The 24,887-nt window shown below is 42.5% G+C and overlaps 1 protein-coding gene across 10 annotated transcripts in view; it reads left to right on the forward strand.

Annotated features, from left to right (window-relative positions):
- Positions 1–365: 365 nt before the first annotated feature.
- Positions 366–24,887, forward strand: part of otofa (otoferlin a) — a 343,946-nt gene continuing 319,424 nt past the window's right edge. For all 10 annotated transcript variants that reach the window (XM_059645651.1, XM_059645653.1, XM_059645659.1 and 7 more), the window contains exon 1: positions 366–797. In XM_059645651.1, the coding sequence (XP_059501634.1) occupies positions 719–797 (79 nt within the window). In that variant the 5' untranslated portion in view covers positions 366–718. The remainder of the gene's footprint in view (positions 798–24,887) is intronic.

Below are 24,887 nucleotides of genomic sequence, written 5' to 3' on the forward strand. Positions count from 1 at the left end.
CTGAGATGCTGCTTGGCCTGCTGTGTTCATCGAGCTCCACACTTTATCTTGGATTCTCCAGTATCTGCAGTTCCCATTATCTCAGATCTGTTTTAAACTTTTTTAAGGTTATTCCAGTAAAGTCAATATGTCTTTTTATTCCCTTTCATTTGTATTTTTCCTGCTGCATTTCCCAAAATTGGTTGTCTTATCTGGCTGTCCTTTGTACTGGGCAACCCACAGTTTATATCACAGTTCATATCAAATGTCACTTTCCATCACAAGAAACGAGACCACTTCCGCGTTCCGCTCTTCGGGGTCCTGAGGACCTGACAGAGCAATATGACACACATGCAATTCATTGAGTGCTACAGGGTAACCCTCGATGCAACCAGCAGGCTGTTCCTCATCGATGTGTATGTGTGTAGGAACTAGGTGCGAGCAGAGCCGGGGTTCACGTGGAAAATGCATCTGCTGCAGTTTGAAATGTAAGCTACCGCAGCCAACAGCTGGATGAACACAAGTGGCGCCGATTGAATGACAGTAAACATGATCGTGGAGTGGTTTCAATAAACAATGTCTGTCAGCGATCCGCGAAAGGCGCTTTGTTAATGAAACTTGTGAATTATTGAGAGAGTAGTGAGCGGCACACGGGATAAACTGCAGTGTGTTGGACTGAGGGGGGCTGGAAGCGGCGTGGCTTCCCCCAGCTCCAGCTTTCCCCACTCACTCCGAGAGCATGGCTCTGTTGGTCCACCTGAAAACCGTCACCGACCTCCGAGGGAAAGGAGACAGGATCGCCAAAGTAGCTTTCCGAGGTAAATGGGGGGACTGGTGAGCGGTGGGCATTGTTCTGAGCTGCACGGCGTATTTTAGCCGCAGTGTTAGAAACGCAGCGAAAGGCTCGGCAATGTGGTACGCCGTGTTTGTCAGGTGTCGATAATAGCTCGCTCAGGGGCAACTATATCCTGACCCCAGGGTGAGTCCAGCACCGATGCTGGCAGTGGAGAAAGTTCGGGGTGTGCCTGGGAGCTGGGTACACTGCTCCGTGTGGATGGGAGTCCGTGTGGACAGCGGCTCCAATGCGAGTTAACTAGTTCTGCTGACTCTGGGATATTATGGGAGCTCATCTGCTTAAGCAGATATAGCCTACATGTACTACATGAAAACAAACTGAATGCTTCGTTCTACCTACATGACTGCTTAAATGGTTTTTGACGACGCGGACACAGCTCCCGGGTTTAAATCCTTGTCAATGATGCAGCCGTCCCAGCCATTGCTAGAGAAAGCAGCTGATAACAAATCCAATCTTTTCCAACTCCTTACTCCTGGGGGTTCTTGCGGTTCAGTGGTAGTGCTCCTACACTAGACCGGGAGCCCCGGGCTCAAGTGCCAGCGGCTTTAGAGATACTTAATAGCATCTCTGAACAGTTGATTAGAAAGATAGGTTAAACTTTAAAAGAAATCCTTACTCCTAAGGGTTCTGGTGGTACAGTGGAACTGTCCCTACCTCTAAGCCCGGAGCCCTGGGTCCTACCTGCTCCAGAGGTTCGTCAAAACATCCCTGAATATGTTGATTTAAAAAAATAACTTTCCTCCTCCAGTTGAGGGAGAACTGTGAGATTCTGATCCTTTCTTTCTAGTTTTGTTTATTGTTGAACCTCCGGGGGGTTTTCTGCTGAGACTGATTCCAGCGATGAGCCGGCACTTGGAGGGGTAGTGTGGCGAGGGGGAGGCCGGAACCCGGCTTGTACGGCTGATGTTTCGGGGTTAGGGCCAGGGAAGACAGAACGTTGCTTATTGACATCAATGTACAATGCTGGGAATCTGAAATAAAAAAAGAGAAGGCAATATTGAAAGAACCAATGAGGGATCTCGAATCCAATCTACTATTCCTGGCTCTCTAACCTTAGGGAATAATACAATAGCTGTGTAAAAGTCAGTGAAAACTCTTGGAAGAAATGTTCAAATTCCTTTCAAGTTTCTTTCTCATGCTGTAAAACAGAGCCTTTATATTCTTTTCCGTTTGTGTGGATATAAGGATAGAAATTGTAGTTAGTGACAAGAACACAATGAGGTTCAATATATGAAAGTAAGCTCCTTTAGCCATAATTGAATGGAGCTTTTACAAACTTTCCCCGGACGGAGTAAATTACCTGAATTTATTCACCGTTGGTCTGCTATCATGGCCAAGAATACTGAAACTGAAATTAAAACCAAGAACGGCGGAGGCTGGAAATCTGAAACAAACCCAGAAAGCGCTGGAGAAACTCGGCAGCTGCTGTGAGAGAGGGCCTGAGTTAATGTTTCGGGACCAGTAACCTGAAGGTTAATTCTGTTTTCTCTCCAGAGATGCTGCCCGACCTGCGGAGTTTCTCCAAAATGTTAATCTCGCTGTTTTAAGAGAAATTCTGCGGTTTCCTTTTCTTGTCATTCTGTGCATAGCTAAGTAAGAGCAGCGGAAACAACAGGGGCAGGGTCCCAGCGTCGGCAGGTTAATATAAAGTTCATTTAACGGGATGCTGTGAAGTAACTTTTCCCGTGACTATACAGTAGAACGATGATTACCGCTGAACATGTTATCAACTGTCCTACAGTGTAATGTGGGCAAGTACAATCGTATCCACTGTTCAAGCCGTCAGATGTTTAATTGAAATAATCCGTGTCACTTTAATGAAAACTGTAGATCACGCATTGAAGCTTCCATCTCTCCCTTGAGACTCAGCCATACTACATTCCGTGTCTAAAATCGATAGCTGCCCGAGAAGTTCAATTTATACAGAACCGGCCCCTGCACGCGGACCTCTGCCGACGCAGCAGCTATATTTTAAACTGACCAGAGCAGGTTGCTGAATTTCTTGAAGCACCAATTTGTATTTATACAACAAATTTCATGGTCTTTGGATATTCCAAAGAGTTTCAAAGCAAGTTGAGTTTTGAAATGTGATAACAGAGGCAAACGTGCCACATTTGTAAAATATGGCTCTCAAACCTCAGTGAGATAAATGACCAGATCATTTGTTTTCGCGCTGCTGATTGAGAACGAAGGTTGACCAGCAAGGTGCAAAAGGATAATGCGCATATTCACAGTGTGCCCTCTGTTTTGGGTTATAGAGTCATAGAGCCATACACGACAGAAACTGACCCTTCAGTCCAAGTAGTCCATGCAGAACATAATCCCAAATTAAACTAGTCCCACCTGCCTGTTCCAGGCCCATATCCTTCCAACCTTTCCTATTCATGTACTTATCTACTTGTTGTAATTGTACCCACATCCACCACTTCCTCCTTGCTGAACAACCCCCATCCCAACTTCCCACCTACACACACCTTTACTAGCTTCATCCCCACCTCCTTGACCTGGCTATCTTCTCTCCCACCTATCTGCTCCATTATCCACCTTCTATCATCGCACCCCCACTCTATTTATTTCAGAGCCCCATTCCCCCACCATTTCTGAAGAAGAGTCCAGATGTGAAACTCAGTGTTCCTGCTCCTCTGATGCTGCCTGGTCTGCAGTGCTCCTCTGGCTCCACCACTTCCTCTGGAAGTTCATTTCATACATGAACCAACTTCTGTATAAAAATGTTACATCTCACCTCTTTTTTAAGCCTTTCTCCTCTGACATTAAACACGTGTCCACTAGTCTTAACATCTCCCATCCTAGGGAAAAGAAAACTACCATTAACCCTCTCTATACCTCTGATTATTTTATAAACTTCTATCAGGCCACATCTCAACCTCGTACACTCCACTATAAAAAGTCCCAGCCTATCCAGGATTTCTTTATAACAAGTCCTCCTCACCTGGCAACATCCTGGAAAATCTCATCTGAAGACTCTCCAGCTTGATAATATCCCTCCTATAACTGGGCGACCAGAACTGGACACAGTATTCTAGAAAAGGCCTCACCAATGTCCTGTACAACCTCAACATGACGTCCCAACTACTATATTCAATGGGCTGAGCAATGAAGGCAAGTGTGCCAAATGCCTTTTTAAAAACCCTGTCTGTACGTGACACAGACTTCAAAGAATTATGTACCTGCACCCTTAGGTCCATCTGTTCTACAACACTCCCCAAGGCCCTACATTTACATGAAGGTCTCAGTGTGACGTCTCAGATGCAGGTCAGCACCCCCAGCATTGAAGCACTCCATCAGTACTCCACTGAAGTATCATGTGAAGTTATTTGCCCAAGCCTGGGGCCTGGAGAGTGAATATTGGATGTAAAGCTTTCTGGCTCAGAGGCAGCAGTGCTACCTCGAATAATATTTACAAAAATTCAATACTACATCTACACAGTGCCAAGAGAACCTACTGAGCACCAACACATTTGTAATTCTGGTTTTATATTAGCTTTACACCATACATTTAGAATCCCAGGCTGTGTATCAGTCACATTCCCCCACATTATTCAGCTCTAGCACAATCAGAATCAGGTCCATCAGGGAGTTACAGTCCTGTTTTTGTATCTGAATGCGTTTGCAACAGTTTCAAAGAATATAACTGAAGCTTTAAAATCCAGAGAAATTACTGATTTTGCTTGATATTACAGTTCAAACAAAAAAACAACACAAATGTATTTTGAAATACCTGTGTAATTATTTCTGATTCAATGTTTCATTCCTGTAAGTGTCATTTGTACATACAAATTACGTTGTAAACATATTACTGAATTCAATGCATCTATAACAGGAACCAATTAGGGCTAAGCCAATCAAAATGCATAGCATTCTTTTTCATGGAAGTGTTTAGTCAAAATCTGACAACTCCACAAAAGATTTTCATTGAAACACCTAAAAATCAAGATTTTAATTCACTTTAAACTGAGTGAAATTAGCTACCTCGGAGGAATGTTTCAAAGAAACAAGACAACTTGTAAACCAAAGAATGGTTCAATGCATGTATTTAATACCTGGGATGTATTGTTAGTTGAGCAAATCTATAGAGTACAGTTTGTTGGTATTATAATGACATTGGACAAAGAAAGGAATCGCACCACCTCTCCCTGAAAGTATTGTAGGCTCAGTGACTCTTGTTGAGCAGGTTGTATTTTTTAAAGTCATTCACAGGATGTGAGCAGTGCTGGATAGGCCAGCATTCAATGCCATTCCTCCTTCTCCCAGAGGCATTTGAGGATCATCAGCATGGTTGGGTTTGATGTCACATGTTAGCCAGACTGGATAAGGATGGAAGCTTCCCTCCTTAAAGGGCATTAGTGAACCAGTAGAGTTTTCCAACATTAGCAATGGCTTAATGGTTACTATTAGACTCCTAATTCCAAATTTTTATTTAATTCAAATTCTACTGCCTGCCATAGCAGGATTCAAACCCAGGTTCCCAGAACATTGCCTTGGTCTCTGGATGAATAGCTTAGTGATAACAGCACTCCCCAATAGTAATGGGTAAATGCAACTAATATTTTAAATAATATACCTCCATAACAGCAGTTAGGAAGTGAATAAGTAATTAGGATGTAGTTAACATGCCATACAAAGACTATACCTCAAAAATACTTAGATAACAAGGTGTAGAGCTGGATGAACACAGCAGGCCAAGCAGCATCAGAGGAGCAGGAAAACTGATGTTTTGGGCCTAAACTCTTCTTCAGAAAATACTTACTTGGCTGTAAAGTATTTTGGGACATGCTAATGTTGGAAAAGATGCAGTATACCATAGCCACAACAACACAGCCGTTATAGTACATAAGTTCTTTAATGTAATGGAATATCCCAAGATGCTTTACATGGGCAATGTAGGGTGATGGAAGGAGATATTGGGTCAGGTGACCAAAAGTTTGATCAAAAAATAGGCTTGATGCAACATTTTAAATAAAATAAATCTGCTAGAGAGACAAGGAAGGAACTCCAGAGCTTGGGGGTCTCAGCAACTAAGAACATAACCATAAGTTACAATTATAACGGATGATGGGCAAAAGGCCAAAATTAGAGGGCCACAAATCCCTTGTGTTATGACCAGTCCCTGAGCAAAGTCCCTAATTTGTTCCAATCATGGGTCAGAACGGAGGAACTAGCTTTCCCTATTTATTCAAAAGAATAACTCGAAACCAGTATCACTCTCTTTTCTAATTCCATTTCTGTTTTAAAGGAGTGAAATGAACCAGATTTTCTTGAGCCAACTGTGGCTTTCTTAGTTAATAAAGGAAAAATAAGACAGATAGATTGAAAGTGAATAAAAGGATAATAGTTAAAACAGATACATGAATCAGCGTTTGGTTTGTCCCCCAAAGTAGATTGTGAAACATTGTGGTCATTCAGTTGGATGTTTCTAGTAGTATTGACACTCACAGCTGAGCAATTGCTTTGGAAATTCCAGGTTGTGCAGATTAGCTGAGAGGAGTTGGCTAATTTCTGTTAAATTCTTGCTTTTGATTAATACTATGCTTCCAGCTATTGAAGTGAGGGAGAGAGATTTTTCAAACTTTTCCCTTTCACATGCAGGGATATCCAGTAGATGTTCTCAATTCTAACATTCACAGCATTCTCTAGTCCAGTACCACAGCACTCCAGCACTAGCATTCCAAACTAACACCCTAGAGCAGAGATGAAGCAGTTTATTTAACCCCTTCTCTTGTATATTTCTGGCAGGGGAGAATATACTCATGTATTTTGCCCAGACTGCTTTCTTTTACCTCACATTATCTCCAAAGTAAAGGAACGTTACTCACAGGAGATCATTCAAAATTTGCATTGCATGTAGGATTTCTCTGAAATTCCTGAACGTTACCTGGTGTCTCTTGAGACTGGGTGGAAACCCACACAGGGAATTTCCAGGTAGTCACTGAATTGCATTCTCAGCCATCTCTGGCTTGTATGTCTTTTCTTAAGAACCAAATAATCATAACATTTCTGTACATCTATGAGTAAATCGCGGCTATGATCCATTGTCATGACAACAATTGCCATGGTTGTGGGTCTGAAGTAGGGAATGAAAAATCATGGAAAGATTTGAAAGCAATTCAGTAATAAGAATCAAGACATTGGTTAATCAGGAGTCAATGTAGGTTAGTGTGCACAGGACTGGTAGAGGAATAGGAATTTAAGATATGAGCAGCAAAGATTTAGTGATTTCAAAGTTTTAAAAGGATAGAACATGGGAGGCCACCCAGAACTGTGAGGTCTAAAGGCATGGAGGAGGGTGTCAGCAGCAGGAGAGCCAGCTAGATGAAGCCAACCAATGTTACAGAAATGAAAAGTGGTTGCCTTACTGATGGCATGAGATCAGCAGTTTGTTGTCAGGGTTAAATGTGACATTAAGGATGAAACAGACTGGCAATCTGAGAATGCTCTAAGGAACCAAATGATATCTGTAGCTGGGAAGCGGAGTTTGGAGCTGGAATGGAAGCTTCAGTTTTCCCAATATTAAACAGAAGAAAATTGATGCTCAGCCATTACTGGATATTGGAAAACAAACAAACAGATGACGTTGGCAAAAGGCAGCATGTGCATGAGAGATGCAAGTGGCCAAGGATGGATTTTTGAAGATAGCAGAGGAAATCGAGGTGGAGCCGGAACAAAAACCATTATAAATTCTCTGGCTGTCTTATATTAATATCTTCCTTCTATATATCATCACTGTCATGACTTTACTACAGAAGCTCATTTTTAATCTGAGTAATGTTTTGAGACCTTGATTTTGTGCTATTTTCTGTAGCAATTCTTGGAGATCTATGTTTCAGACTAAATTTGCAGGGAACCCCAAATCCCAGAATGTATTTTCTATGATCTAATAACAAAGTAAAAAGCAAAGCACCCTCTGGAAATCCCATTTAAAATAGCCTGGACACGGTTTTGTACCATGTTTTCCTTCTTCCAGAAAGGTGAAGAGCACTTCACAAGACACTTAGTAGAATGCAGACCTCTGCTGCACTGTCTTAACTCAGGAACAAAAACAGAAATTGCTTGAAAAGCTCTTCATAGATGTCTGGTAGCATCTATGGAGGGAAATCAGAGTTAATATTCTGGATCAAGTGACCCTTCCTCAGAAAAGTTAACAGTTGAATGTTAACTCGGTGCTTTTACAATAGCACTGCAGTTCCTTGAGCCTTTTTCTTGTCAGGTTGATGCTGTGTAACTATACAACTAGAAAAGAATCTATTTCATCAGCAGCTCAGTGGTTAGCACTGCTGCTTCATGTTGTCAGGGACTTGGATTTGATTCCAGCCTTGGGTGACTGTCTGTGTGGAGTTTGCACATTTTCCCCGTGTCTGCGTGGGTTTCCACCAGGTGCTCTGGTTTTGTCTCACAGTCCAAAGATGCACAGGCTAGAAGGATTGGCCATGCTAAATTGCACTGTGGTGTCCCGGGATGTGTCAGTTAGTGGATTAGCCATGGGGAATGCAGGCTTACAGGTATAGGATAGGAGATGGGCATAGGCATGCTCTTTAGAGGGTTGGTTATGGACTCAATGGGATGAAGAGTCTACTTTCACACTTTAGGGACTCTATGATTTCTATGAACTTCCATCTCACTGAAGCAGCCTTAGGCCAATCCATATGAACATACAAGTATACAAAATAGGAGGAGAAGCAGACAATGCAGACCCTTGGACCTGCTCTACCATTCAATAAGACCATAACCATCTGTGTTTATAATTCTAATCTACCCCTAGAACCTTTAATCTTGCAACACTGTCTGTTGTGCTGTTAAGTATTATTCAGGGAAACCCATTGTAATGGAAAGAGAGGATTTTTTGTCTTAGATTGACGTTGACATTTGATCCATTAACTTTGTTACAGTGCAAAAGGGATGAAATGCAATGGTAGCTAGGAGCTCTGACTTTGGGTCCAACACCAGGATTTGTTGGCCAAGGTGTAAAGGTACTGAGGCCAAACAGGTTAATCATCAGTCTGTGTGAGCTACTACATTCAGAATAAATTAATTATTTTCAGAATTTTCAGAAGAGATTGTTGGGTATCCATTCCAATAAGTCATAATCACTCCAGTAGTAGTTGTAAATCACAAGCTTCAGGGACAGAGAACTCGGTACAATTTTAATTACCAGGGAAGTGGCAGTAAGTAAACTGATGGAGCTCAAAACATCACAGTGTGTAAATTTCTGATTATTTACTACTTATCTCATGACAAACTGCCCACCTTCCATTCTGCACATGTGCCACTCTATCTACCTGCTGCCTTTCATGCGTTACTGTTTGAGCATGTTATGTCAATGATCAAGCTCACATAATGCAGTTCAATTTATTCCAAGGCTGTTCAGTATCATCAAGCTCTAATGTGACTCTGTTAGTACAACACGAAATGCAATGAACATGGTTTCCCTATTTTCCACAGAGGTATTCCCCATATATAGATATATCTTCAAACGGGTAACTTTCTCAACTGGTTATGAATAAGAAAAACATTGCCTGAAGTGATATTGTACCTGGCATAATATATATTTAAATATTAAAACATGAACATGAAAATGTTCAACACTTATGTTGGAGGATGACAATCTCTCAACCCTACATAGCAATCCCTGTACAATATTGAACATCTTAAAGTGAGGTCTGATTATGTTTTTCGAAAAGGTTCTGTGTGTGTGTGTGTGTGTGTGTGTGTGTGTGTGTGTGTGTGTGTGTGTGTGTGTGTGTGTGTGTGTGCGTGTGTGTGTGAGAGTGGGTGTGTGTGTGTGTGTGTGTGTGTGTGTGTGAGAGTGAGAGTGAGAGTGTGTGTGTGTGTGTGTGTGTGTGTGAGAGTGAAAGTGAGAGTGTGTGTGTGTGTGTGTGTGTGAGAGTGTGGGTGTGTGTGTGTGAGAGTGTGTGTGTGTGTGTGTGTGTGTGAGAGTGTGGGTGTGTGTGTGTGTGTGTGTGTGTGTGTGTGTGTGTGTGTGTGGGAGAGTGTGGGAGAGTGTGGGTGTGGGTGTGTTTATTTTACAAATATGTTATTGCAATTAGAAAGTAAACAAATAGTTCATTAAACTGTTGAATTGCTCTTGAAGGATAACAATTGGAACATTACTGGACTTTCAATTGAAATGACAGTGTGAAAAATCATGCAATAATGTATAAAACAAAAGTGACCTGTAGGGCTAGTTTCACAAAATGCATATTATTGGTGCAGACACACCATTTCTGCCCCTTTTTAATGGCAGAAGGTCATGAGCAACTCTGCAATATATGAGGAAACCGCCCCCGCCCTGGCGCCACACTGGTAGCACACATTCTGAAAGCCAGCTCTTATTGTAGTAGTGTTTACAATGAGTGTATTGGGTTTTTTTCTCTACACAGTGTAATTAAAATAAATTTAATTTGCGGGTGTATTGTTGAGCTTGGTGTCCTAAGAGATCATGCTATCCAGACCATACCCCCCGTACCAACTCTGGTAAACCTTGAATGCAACTGACTAAAACCAACAACTCAAATTTATTCGGCTTGCTCTCTGATTTGCTCCAGTTCTAGTCATGGACCTGGGACTTGAAAAGGGCTATTTTTAGCACTATTCCATATCTAAACAGCAAGGGTATGAGGTTTGAGATGAAAACGGAGTAATAGGATCTTTGATGTCAATTTTGAATGTGGCTTTGATGTTCTATGATCTGCAGCTAAGCAGTCCACAAAGAGAAAAAGTAAGAACATTCCTGATGAAAAGTAGGTCCTAAAGTGTTCTAGTTTATAAAAATACAGGCTCATTCTAGCTCAAAAAATAATGTACTTTGATGACGTTTTTCTGTTAATAACAACCGGACTGTTCATCTGATTTGGGTGTGTGCCATGAGTAGTGCAGCATTATCAAACACACAACAAAAGGAATGACAACATTTCACAGTCCATTTGGCCCATCAAGCCTGTACTGGTGGTGTTCCGTTCATCAACCATCAAGTCTAATTCCACTCATCTGCTTTTGTAGAAGTTCACATTTAGAAGAAGAAATACAAAGTGTTTCAATATGTTTGCAATTTAGAATTTTTAATCTTTTTAAACCACCATCTGTCCTAATACATTCCCTTTATTTTTTCCTTATGATTAGTTTAAATATTTTGCACATTTTCTGCCATTTCACCAACAAGTGGAAACAATCTCTAATGGTTTCCTTGATTATAACCCTTCGTAATGTTCAAGGCTTCAATTAGGACATTCATCAACATTTTCGTCTTCATAAGCAAACTCCTACCTTATAGCTGCCATTAGAGGTTCTATAGACTATTCCCACCAGTATCTTCTATCCTTTGTTATTTCTTGTCTTAAATAATATGAATTCTACTTATCCCAATCAAAGACCATTTCTTGCTGTCGTATGTATCCCATTCACCGCCCTTTCCTTTCTGATCCTCCTTCCGAAAAGTTGCATACCCAGAATATTTAGTTCACAGCTTTGATCTTCTTGAAACCATGTCTCTATAATGGCGATATGATCAGATCCATTTACTTCTATTTGTGCTGTTATGTAGTTTACCTTGGTCTGAATACAAAGTGCATTCAAGTAAAAAGCCATTAATTTTGCCTTTTTACCACTTCTTCCTCCTTAGACCCTGAGTGCTGCTGTTTTTCTATATGTGTACCCTCTGTCCTTCCCATCCCACTCTGGATATCATTATCCAAATAGCTGCCCTGTAATACTGCTGTTTATTTTTACTATAAGCCTATGCTGCCCCTCTTCCAAATCCTCCCCTCCTTCAAATAGTATCAAACCTTCTGTATAGTCCTGGTTACTAAATTCATCAGGGCCCTGGCCCCAAACCAAAGCCACGAGGTGCAATGTTCATTGGGGCATTTGAGCTGGGACTGGCTGTAATCCTGGCAGCACCCCCTATAGACCTCTGAGGCCGGAGGGACGGCCAGTCAATTCAATTGGATATCAGCTTTAGAGAGTAGGCTCTCCTCCTACCAACAAATGGAAGTCCCACTAGTGACCATTCAGCTCACCCACAGCATGTTACACCACTGAGCCAGGCGCCTTCCAACACTTCAGCTGGCTGCCAACTTCTCTTCCAATTATGCACAAGAACCACAGATGCTGGAAATCAGAAACAAAAGCAGAAATTCTGAGAGAAACTCTGTAGGTCTGACAGCATCTGTACAGACCAAAACAGAGTTAATGTTTCAGGTCCTGTGACCCTTCTTCAGAGCTTTCTTCAGACCCTTTCGAAATAGGGTCCCTAGACCTTTCTATTTCATGCGTGGAATGTGGGCATCACTGTCTGGGCCCAGCATTTCTTGTCTATCCCTAGTTGCCTTTGAGAAGGTGGTGGTGAGCTGCCTTCTTGAATTGCTGCAGTCCATGTGCTCTACGTTGATACACGATACCATTAGGGAGGGAATTCCAGGATTTTGACCCAGTGACAGTGAAGGAACAGCGATTTATTTCCAAGTCAGGATGGTAAGTGGCTTGGAGGAGAACATGGAGGGGGTGGTGTTCCCATATGTCTGCTGCCCTAGTCCTTCCAGATGGAAGGGGTCCTGGGTTTGGAAGATGCTGTTTGAGGATATTTGGTGATTTCTGCAGTGCATTTTGTCGATAGTCCACACTGCTGCTACTGAGTGTCGGTGGTGGAGGGAGTTAATGTTTGTGGATGCAGTGCTAATCAAGTGAGCTGCTTTGTCCTGGATGGTGTCAAGCTTCTTGAGTGTTGTTGGAGCTGCACGTATCCAGGCAAGTGGGGAGTATTCCATCACACTCCTGACTTGCTCCTTGTAGATGGTGAACAGGCATTGAAGAGTCAGGAGGTGAGATATTCATCATAATATTCCTAGCTTCTGACTTGCCCTTGCAGCCATTGTGGTTATGTTGTGAATCAGGTTGCGTTTGTGGTCAACGATAACTCTCAGGATGTTGATAGTGGGGGATCAGTGATGGTAACACCATTAAATGTCATGTGGCAGTGGTTAGGTTGTCCATTATTGGTGATGATCATAGGCTGGCATTTGTGTGGCATGAATGTCACTTGCCACTTGTCAGCCCAAGCCTGGATATTGTCCAGATCTTGTTTCATTTGAACACGGACTGGTTCAGTATCTGAGGAGTCACGAATGGTGTTGAACATTGTACAATCATTGACAAACATCCCCACTTATGATGGAGGGAAAGTCATTGATGAAGCAACTGAAAATTGTTGGGCCTAGCACACTATCCTGACAAACTCCTGCAGAAATATCCTGGAGCTAGATGATTGACCACCAAAACCACGACCACCTTCCTATGTGTCAGGTATGACTCTAATCACCAGAGGTTTGCTCCCGAAACCCATTGATTCTAGTTTTGCTAGGGCTCCTTGATGCTACACTTGGTCGAATACAGCCTTGATATCAAGGGCTATCACTCTCACCTCACCACTGGAATTCAGCTCTTTTGTCCATATTTGCACCAAAGCTGTAATGAGTTTGCTCGCTGAGCTGGAAGGTTAGTTTTCAGACGTTTCGTCACCATTCTAGGTAACATCATCAGTGAGACTCCGACGAAGCGCTGGTGTTATGTCCCACTTTCTATTTATCTGTTTAGGTTTCCTTGGGTTGGTGATGTCATTTCCTGTTCTTTTTCTCAGGGGATGGTAGATTGACTCCAAATCAATGTGTTTGTTGATGGAGTTTCGGTTGGAATGCCATGCTTCTAGGAATTCTCGTGCATGTCTCTGTTTGGCTTGTCCTAGGATGGATGTGTTGTCCCAATCAAAGTGGTGTCCTTCCTCATCTGTGTGCAAGGATATGACTGATAGTGGGTCAGAACGATATGACCCACTATCACTCGTATCCTTACATACAGATGAGGAAGGACACCACTTTGATTGGGACAACACATCCATCCTAGGACAAGCCAAACAGAGACATGCACGAGAATTCCTACAAGCATGGCATTCCAACCAGAACTCCATCAACAAACACATTGATTTGGAGCCAATCTACCATCTCCTGAGAAAAAGAACAGGAAATGACATCATCAACGCAGGAAATGACATCACCAACCCAAGGAAACCTAACCAGATAAATAGAAAGCAGGACATAACACCAGCGCTTCGTTGGAGTCTCACTGATGATGTTACCTAGAATGGTGACGAAACGTCTGAAAACTAACCTTCCAGCTCAGCGAGAAAACTCACATCCAGAACCTCAACCTGAGCTCAAATCTTCTCAAAACTCGCTAGCTGTAATGAGGTCAGGAGCTGAGTGGTCTTGGTGGAACCCAAACTGGGTGTCACTGAGCAGGTTATAGAACATACAACATAGAACATTACAGCACAGTACAGGCCCTTCGGCCCTCGATGTTGCACCAACCTGTGAAACCGATCTGAAGCCCATCTAACCTACACTATTCCATTATCATCCATGTGTTTATCCAATGACCATTTAAATGCCCTTCAAGTTGGCGAGTCTACTATTGTTGCGGGCAGGGCATTCCACGCCCTTACTACTCTCTTAATAAAGAACCTACCTCTGACATCTATCCTATATTTATCACCCCTCAATTTAAAACTACATCCTCTCATGCTAACCATCACCATCCGAGGAAAAAGGCTCTCACTGTCCAACCTATAATCCTCTGATCATCTTGTATATCTCTATTAAATCACCTCTTAACCTTCTTCTCTCTAAGGAAAACAGCCTCAAGTCCCTCAGCCTTTCCTCTTAAGACCTTCCCTCCATACCAGACAACATCCTAGTAAATCTCCTCTGCACCCTTTCCAATGCTTCCACATCCTTCCTGTAATGTGGCGACCAGAACTGTACGCAATACTCCAAGTACGGCCGCACCAGAGTTTTGTACAGCTGCAATGTCACCTCCTGGTTCCGAAACTCAATCCCTCAACCAACAAAACCTAACACACCGTACGCCTTCTTAACAACCCTATCAACCTGGGTGGCAACTTTCAGGGATCTATGCACATGGACACTCAGATCTCTCTGCTCACCCACACTACCAAGAATCTTACCATTAGCCCAGTACTCTGTATTCCTGTTACTCCTTCCAAGGTGAATCATCTCACACTTTTCTGCATTAAACTCCATTTGCCACCTCTCAGCCCAGCTCTGTAGCTTATCTATGTCCTTCTGCAACCTCCTTCCACACTGCCGACTCTAGGTGCTGCTTTGATAACACTGTTAGTGACACCTTCCATCACTTTGCTGATGAGCGAGAGTAGATTGATGTGGTGGTAATTGGCTGGGTTGATTTGTCCTACTTGTACAGGACATACTCAGGCAATTTTCCACATTGCCAGGTTGATACCAGTGTTGTAATTGTACTGGAACAACTTAGCTAGGGGAGCAGCAAGTTCTTGAGCACAAGTCTTCAGTACTATCACTGGAATGTTGTCAGGGGCTGTAGACTTTGCCCAATCCCGTGTCCCCAACCGTTCCGTGATATCACGTGGAGTGAATCAAAATAGCTGAAGATTGGTATTTGTAATACTGGGGACCTCTAGAGAAGGCCGAGATGGATCATCCGCTCAGCACTTCTGGCTGAAGTTTGCTGTGAATGCTTCAGCCTTATCTTTTGCACTGATGTGCTGGGCCCTCCCATCGTAGAGAATGGGGACATCTGTGGAGCCTCTTCCTCCAGTGAGTTGTTTAATTGTCCCCCACCATTCACGACTATATGTGGCAGGACTGCAGAGCTTAGATCGGATCCGTTGGTTATGGGATCACTTAGTTCTGTCTATCACTTACTGCTTTCACTGTTTGGTGTGCAAGTCATCCTGTTTGGCAGCTTCACCAGGTCGACAACTCATCTTCAGGCCTGCCTGGCTCCTGGCGTGTCCTCCTGACTCTCCATTGAACCAAGGTTGATCCCTTGGCTTGATGGTAATGGTTGAGTGGGGGATGTGCCGGGCCATGAGGTTACAGATTGTGCTGGAGTACAATCCTGCTGCTGTTGATGGCCCACAACACCTCATGTTCTGCAGCCGATCTGAGACATCCCTGACCCGTGCACCTGGGAGACAACGTACCATTCAGGAGTCTCGTTTTCAACCACAGAACCACCTATCTGCTCCCCTTATAATTGAATTCCCAATGACTATAGTCCTTCCACTCTTTTCCCGCCCTTCTGTACAGCAGGGCCAGCCACGGTGCCATGAACCTGGCTACTGCTGCCTTCTCCTGGGGACACCTGCACTGCTGTCCTGCTCTTTCTTTGCCTTTTGGTCACCCATTCCCTTTCTCCATCAGTGATCCTAACCTGCATTGTGACCAATTCGCTAAATGTGCTATCCATGACCCCCTCAGGATTGCGTATGCTCCAAAGTGAGTCCATCCGCAGCTCCAGAGCCGTCATGACATCTAATTTGAGCTGCAGCTGGACATATTTCCTGCATGTGAGGGAGTCACTGCAGTAAATAGTTTCTGAGGCCTTGTTTTTTTAAAAAGTTGAAACAATAGAAGCAGCCTGAAGGGGTGTGGTCAAGCTCTCGTAGAACCAGGATCTTTTGCTTAACTTTCAACAGTTTAACAGTATGAAAAGCTGTCACATCTCTCTTTTCTCCAGCTGAAAAATGGGAGTTCTCTCTCTCTGTCTCTCTCTCACTCTTTCTCTTTCTCACTCTCAGAATTGTCTTTCGATATTCTGTCCGTCTGGATTTTGCTGCTTCTATTGTTCCAACTTATTAAAAAAACCCAAGACCTCACAAGCTGCTTACTCTGGTTGCTCTGGTAGTCTGCTCAGTACCTCTCCCTTCAAGAGAAAACCAGGACAAAAGGCATCTTTTAAGGCCACAGCATCATCCCATTATTCTTTAGCTGTTGAATAGTCTTTTCTTCCTTGTGCCAGTTAGGGTTGTGCTGAGATGGTGGTGATACCTTGCTGTGGGATGGAGCCCAAGGACACTCAAGTTGAAGACTCCTCTGTTTAGGAGATTGTTAAAGTTGTCCTTCCAGTGGGCACCAGTTGCCTCTTTGTCCTCAATGAGCACTTCTCTATTCATGGCCCATCAGCAGAGTGGGACTTTGTGTTCATGGACCATAGGCAGTCTTGACAGCACTAAGGAAATAATACACAATGTGATCATCAGCTGATGCTGGATCATTATAATATGCAAATCTGTGCACACTGATAGACTAATAGCATATCTTCCTGCTGTTCAGCACTAAGTCACTTCACTGTGCAGTGAAGATGAAGCCAGGACCTTGGACGCTGGAAGCTCATCTAAGTGTCCTGAAAGAACATTGTTTGTCTGGCCTGCAATCTGCGCAGCAATACATCAGCATCTACCACTGAATACTTCACGAAAGATGCCATAGGAGTTGTGACCATTTCAAGACAGACTAAAATATGACCAGTGTCAACGTCCGTGCTAATTGGGATACTGAATTCATATATATGCCTCTCATAACCTTGCAGATGTATTAACACAGATACAAGTGAGAAGTTGAGCAACTGCAACCACGATGTTCAATCAATAATCTCAGATCATTTTGGCTTCTTTTGGTAATACTGGCATTTTATTTGCAGTGAGTTAACCCTCCACTGCTACGGAAGGCTGCCTGGAAAAGCCTGATGGCCTCATGTTGGGCTTAGTGGGTGCCCTCTGTCTTGGGCACATATAATCTCACCCACTGTCACCAGACCCCACCAGACCCATGCTTCCACAAACCACTCTGGGCCTTCCCCAGGTCTTTCCTTGACAGGCTCCTAGTGACACTGGACCCCACCCAGCTAGTTACAGGGCAGCGTCCATCACTGTAGCCTATTTGCTGGACATAGCACAGTCAATGGTTTCCATTCCTGGTGGCACTGCTGAGAATGAAGACACCTTCCAGTTGGCAGGTTCCAGTCCTTTAAAGAAACAAGCCAGATGGCTCCAAAGTGTATTTAGAGGTTCCCTAACTGATTTGGGCAGGATTACCTCTGTAACCTTCAAGCCTGTCAGCAAAACACCCAACAGCAACACACACCACCCTGTTACATTTAGTCCTCTAAGTGTGAATCTCCTTTAATTGTGACAGTTGATAATTGTAAGTCGAGCATACACATAAACTGTACCGATTGATATTAGTTCTGCTCAGCTTATATTCTGCCATGACTGACATGGAATACCCTTCTGTTAGAGATTAACATGTGCTAATTTGAAAGAGTGGAAGAGCAGACATGTGCCATGTGTTTGAACATATGATGGTATTGACAGTGTGTCAAAACATTTAACCTGATATCTTTTTATTATATACGGCCATATAGGTCTACAGCATAGAAACAGGCCCTTCGACCCAACTTGCCCACACCACCCAGTTTTCACAATTAAACTAGTCTCATTTGCCTGTGTTTGATCCATTTCCCCCCATTCCTATCCCATTCATGTACCTGCCCAAATGGTTCCCAAATGACAAAATTGTACTTGCTTGCACCACTACCCTTTGTGCATTCCAGGCACTCATCATCCTCTGTGTGAAAAATTGCTGCTCTGAACCCTTTTGTATCTCTTCTCTCTTACCTTAAACCTATTCCCTCTAGTTTTAGGCTCCCCTACCATGGGGAAAAGCTGTTGGCTATCTAACCTATCAGTACCTCTCAAGCTTTTATTGACACTCAATGACATTCCAGGTTTATGTAACATTGAGCTTTTCTAGGATTCTTGGCCCGAAACATCAGCTTTTGTGCTCCTAAGATGCTGCTTGGCCTGCTGTGTTCATCCAGCTCCACACTTTGTTATCTCAGATTCTCCAGCATCTGCAATTCCCATTAACACTAAGATTTTCTCCCAGGTTTTCAGCAATATGCTTTTAGGAGGAGATGGGGGAAGTCAGAGACACTTATGTCATTCTGTCCTTCATTCCTGCAAGTATGCCAGTAAATCTGGTCTTTACTTGCTTTAATGACTGCATTCTCTAAACCGCTATAGCACAGCTCTCGAATTGTTTCAGTGGTTTGAATACTTCATCGTTGCACTCAGTAATACTCCCTCATGTTAATGCAGACAACTCCCCAACTCATTTAGTATTTAACTCCCCAACTGTGTGGGTGTCACAGCAAACATTTCAGAACACCCACCTGAATCAGAACAATCACGTTAAACAGCTTTCTTTGATGTTCTCAAAAACCTTGTTCGTTAGATTCTGAATTTTCTAATCTGTAATTTGCATTTCTACAAATTTAAGTAACAACATCCTTCATAAATTTATAAATTGTTTGGAACAACTTTTCGCTTTGGCAACCGTTATATATTTGTGTCCTTACCAATGTGCTAAGGCCTGCAAGAATTAGAAATGTTTCTGTTGCATTGTGAGAGATAATTAATACTGCCAACAAATGATTCCTACAAATCGAAAAAAAATGCTGTTAATTTGTGTCAGCACACTGCTTATATAATCACTGCCCACAGAATAAGCATTTTGAGTAGTAACTGAATTCTGGAAAGCTCTTTTGCTGGTAAGCGAAAGAAATTAAGAACTATGTGACACATAATCAACTATAAATGAATAAGAAATAAAGAATAAATTATGTTATCAGACGTTATATTTTACATTTTCTGTTGACACAGAATGGAAAACCATTGATAATTCTCTTTAAAATGAATTGGATAAATTTGCAACAAGAAAAGGTAATGCAGGGTTAATAAGGTTCTGATGAAGGGCCAGTTCAACATGAAACAGTAGCCGGGATCTTGTTGGGGTCTGTGTGATGTGGGATATGATGAAATTTGCGGCAGAATCAGATGGGAATCCAGCGAGGCTCATCTTGAGATTGGGAACTAGCGATTGCATCCTTTATTCTTTTCATTAATGGTTTCGTGGCGAGTTTCCAATTAAAGGGGATAATTGACTTGTTGAAGGCCAACTCATCTCATTAATATTTGGGTTATCACTTTACCAAACACATCAAACAAGCAAGACTTTGAGAGGAGAATACTAGGTGTATAGATAGAGTTAATGGTAAGTGTCTTTTTCCTAAGATGGGGGATTTTAAAACTTAGCAGCGCATTTATAAGGCGAGAGGAAAAAGATTTAAAAAGGACATGAAGGGCAAATGTTTTACACAGAGTGTGGTTCATACGTGGAATGAACTTCCTGAGGAAGTTACAATGGACAAAGTGACAAGGGTTAAAAGACATTTGGATAAGTACAGGAATAGGAAAGGTTTGGACAGAAATAGGCCAGGAGCAGGCAGGTGGGACTAGTTTGGTTTGGTTTTGTGTTCAGAATGGACCGGTTGGACCAAAGGGTCTGCTTCCATGCTGTATGACTCTATGAGAGAAAACTCAACATTGAAACTACAACATGTATCTGACGAATTCAGTTCGTTGTTTGTTCCAAACGACATCAAAGTTGCATACAAACAAACTGACACACAGAATGTGATCCAAGGATACCAGCTACACAAGCCCTCATTCACAGACATTAGCATCTGGTATCTACCAATTTCTCATGACAATCATGGCACCTCTCGGATATTCTCGGTACTTTCTACTCCGAAGGTCCGGGGTGGCTTCTGCCAGGAACTGAGCGTTTCCCCAAGGAAGTGGTTGAGATGTTTGTTGTACCTGCTTGTAGACAAAAGATAGGGAATGTGTTGCAGCCGAAGGTTAGAGGTGGTGTGCAATGATGGCACTGACAATGGGGCTAATGTAAGAGTTATAGTGGAGTGAAGAGTGGTATTTACACAGTTGACATACCATGGATGTCTCTCCAGCCCCAAAAGAGCAGAACAATGCATGTTTCCTAGATTGCCTATGCTGGCTCAGCAAAATTAGCTGCTGAAAACCACCAGAACTAGACCAAGACAGATCACTGCACCTCAAGCGCCTAAGCAGATGACAAAGCCAAATGTGTGCAGGCTGTGAACATGACACCTCTGACAGGCAGCAACACCCCCTTGATGGGTCTGAAGACTAGCCCTCAAAAAGTTCTATCATGCCCATTTGACGGAACGAATACACAGCAAGATGACTCCCTTCAAACAATGCCCACCAAGATATTCCAATGATGAAAAGTAGCCTTTCTGGGAGTCTGCACTGAAAAAAAAACTCCCCTTAAAATGGCAGAAATGACAGCCCAAGGCTCTGGCTGAAGTGCCAATGCACTACAGAGCAATGGCGGAGCAAAGCTTTGCAAGCATGGTATGCAGTCAGGCACAAAATAAGTGAGCATTAGGAGAGCAAAGACACAGTCCTAAGATACAAGCTGGCCCATTCCATGAGCTAGATCGTTTCCTTGTAGATTCTGAGCTGGCAGATGTTGGATGTCACTGTCCATAGATGATGGGTATATGTGTGTGTGGCTGGTGCCCATGGATTGTGTCCTGTGCAGTTGCTATCCAGTGTCCAAGATGGAGCAAGCAACAAGCTCTTTCCACCAGGTGTACACCCTGATTTCCTTATCAAGGTTTCTCAACATTATTTTTCTTTGGTAAGGTGAGAGTGTGAATATTAATGAGGCAAGTCATATGTCAAACAAGGCTTTCAACAAGCATTAAACCCATCAGTTGGCACCTTGCCATTGCCTGGTGAGAATCTTAGCATGTCATTTATGAATAGCATAACAGGTGGCATGAGGCAATCATGATATTGAGATGGGGCTTGTTGCAATTGATGCCCATTTCTGCCACTCATCTCATCATAGGACTCCTCAGTCAGACCATTGGAAGATACCACCCAATGTAATCCTAAAGGAAGTCAAGGCCTAACAAGAATTTCGTTACCAGTAATTCGTAAAATAGATCACATAATGCATTAATATTAAAAATCCCTGTTCGTATTTTTGTAAATTGCAAGATTGCAGTTGGAGATTGATAGATTTCTGCTTGCCATCATCAGAAAGGATAATAGGGATAGTGTTTGTAAAGAGCATTGAATTGTCAACAGCCATAAGTTTATTAAAAGCCAGACCAACCTGAATGGTCTATTCCTGTTTCTGTGGTCCATTGGCTTTGGTCAATAGTTGAAAATCTGTTATACTTTAATCAACAAGAAAAGTATTGGACCAATGAAGGTCCAACGAACAACAAAAAAGGCTGTTAAAACAATAGGAAACGAGAAGAATTTCCATAATTCACAATATTTCTTTTGCTCTCTTCAACCCACATACCATATGAAGTAGAGGATTGATTCAATTGAACCTGTTAACTGTGATTTTTCACAAAAAATAATTATTAGCATTAATTTGAGTTGTTTCATTTCAATAATAATTGGAGTTGCAATAAAATAAATGTTTCATAATCAATCAGATACTTTTATTAATGCACTGTATTTCAAGGATGGTTAGTACCTCAGATCCCACATTTAAGTTGTTCATTTTTGTCCTGTGCCAATGCTTCATGCTGTGCTTTCAAATGGAATATGGGGCTGCCTGTAAATGTCAAAATAATGAGAATACTCATTAACCTAACCAGCAATATTTTCTCACAAGAAGGTAAAATAAATAGAATCTGATGTAGAAATTCTGCATCTCTGTTTTCAAAATATAAATAAAAAGATCAATGCAGGTACATTCAAAAGGTTTGTTTGACTCTTTGAGGAAGAAAATTCCTGGTGAGCTCTACTTCAACAAAATAAAAATAATGATAAGGAAGTGAAGCCAAGCCAATTGGATAAGAAAACGCAAAGGGGACAAGTCATAACTTTGCTATTGTAGGCTTTCAGTGAGCAAGATTCTCCATCAAACATATACACGTGTTAACTTAAGGGTAGCATGCATTTAGGTCGCCACATATGAAAACATTTTGTAGGCTACATAAGACAGAAAAAAAGCCATTCAACTCAATGAGCTTCTACTTAGTGCAGGGAACAGCACTCTGTTAGATTGTAGGAAGATTTACCTATAACTTTAACAGATGTGTGATAATGCTGCAGCAGGGACAACGGGGCATCTGAGAATTCAGTCAATGCAGGAGCAACCATGTACATCCTTAGACAATGGCTGAGAAGTAAACTACAGGATATAGGAGCTGAATTAGGCCATTCAGCCCATTTGGTGTGTTCCACCATTCCATCAGGGCTGATACGTTTCTCAACTCTGTTCTCCTGCCTTCTTGCAATAACCTTTGAACCCCTTACTAATCAAAAGCCCATCTATCTTTGTCTTAAATACACTCAATGGCTTGGCCTCCATAGCCCTCTGCAACAATGAGTTCCACAGATTCAGCTCTGTCTGGCTGAAGGAGTCCCTCCTCATCTCAGTTCTGCTGTCAAGTCCCATTTTCACAAGTCTCAAGTGGGAGAACAAACAAAGCCCTTCAAAGATACCTTGAAGATCTCCTCACAGTGTGGCAGTTCTGAAGAAGGATCACGAGACCCAAAGCATTGACTCTTGATTTCAGTCCACAGATGCTGCCAGACCTGCTGAGCTAAGGTTTTGGAGTAGATTTGTAGCTCGGGTTGTGGGTGTTGTGTTTGGTTGGCTCGCCAAGCTGGTTTGTTGTTCCGCAGACGTTTCATTACCGTGCTGCAAACATCCTCAGTGCAGCCTCTGATGAAGCATCAGTGTGTTTTCCCGCCTGGCTTTTAAACTCAGGGGTCCTTTGCGATGGATTATCTCACTTCCAGGTTTTCTCCGTAGTGGAATGTATATGGGGTCGAGTTAAATGTATTTATTAATAGCCTGCTTTGTGGAGTGCCATACTTCCAGGAATTCTCGTGCTTGTCTCTGTCTAGCCTGTCCCAGGATCCTGGTATTGTCCCAGTCGAATTGGTGGTTCTCCTTGTCCATGTGGATTGAGATGAGTGAGTATTGTTTGTGTCTTTTTGTAGCCAGTTGGTGTTCATGTCCTCTTGTTGTTAGTTTCTCCCTGTTTGTCCGATGCAGTGTTTCTCGCAGTCTCTGCAGATGACCAATGTCATCTACAAGATCCCCTGCAGAGACTGCAAGAAACACTACATCGGACAAACAGGAAGGAAAATAACAACAAGGTTACATGAACACCAACCCACAGCTGCCACTGTGGGTTCATCGTTGAGGAGTTGTTGAAAATCGCCTTGCCGTTGTCACTAGATGGCATTGAAATCTGTAAGAAGCTAAACACCATCCTGTGATTGAGGGCGATTTGTTGATTTGACCTTGGTGTATACTTCCTACTGCTAGCCTCAATAACGTTTCACAAGTTATAAGGATCAACAGATTGTTGGATCTTTCAACTTTCTCTTCTATCCACATCTCCTTTATCATTTAGATTTGTCTTTAGGTGCAGCTTTCAGCCACCAGATTGTTACCTTCTCGAATTGCTGCCCTGAGTTATTATACCAGGAGATCACTTACTTCAATGTCATTTCAACTGAGCCAGTCCTACTGGTGACATACTCTGACCCAATGAGCAGAGAAGTCTAATGCAGCAGAATTGATTTGATCCCAGCATTTGGGACTGAGTTAGAGGTATGAACCTTTTCTTGACGTGTTATGAGTTACACTTGGAATTCCTCTCTTTGGTCAGGCTGACTGATGACTGAGACATTGACCTTCTTCCTCTTGGATGTTGGGCCTTTGTGAAGACTTTGTACTCAGTGGATAATCATCACCAAATGAACCAGATAATGAGCTATCCAGCAGGCATCTGTTCCCCTCACGGCCTCGGTGTGGCAGATGCTACTTAGATTTTCGTTCTCAACATCATAATCCAAGAAGTGCCAGTTCTCTGATCTAAGATACTTCCATGTGGGTTTGTAACTGTCTTCTGGAAGAAGTGTGTTTTTCGCTATTATGTGGCCATGCTGATCATACGTGTTGACAGGACAACACCGTTTGGTTTGACTTTTCCCAATTCTTCTACTCCATTCTTCCAGGTCATGGCCAATTCTAGCATTCAAGTATCCCAGAGGATAGTCTTTCCTTCTTATGGAATGGCAGTGAGCACTTAGTCAATCTGGAGAACTTTTTTGCATCTTCATTACAGCCAAGTGTCGGGACATGGCTGTCAATTACAGTTAGCTTTTGGTTACAGTTGAGCTACAGGAGATCAATGATGGCTGATTTATATCTTAGTAATGACTTGATTCTTTCAGACAATTGTTTGATTAATAAATCTAAAATACAGGATG

The sequence above is a fragment of the Stegostoma tigrinum genome, chromosome 4 (assembly GCF_030684315.1).
Source record: "Stegostoma tigrinum isolate sSteTig4 chromosome 4, sSteTig4.hap1, whole genome shotgun sequence".
NCBI classification, from domain to species: domain Eukaryota; kingdom Metazoa; phylum Chordata; class Chondrichthyes; order Orectolobiformes; family Stegostomatidae; genus Stegostoma; species Stegostoma tigrinum.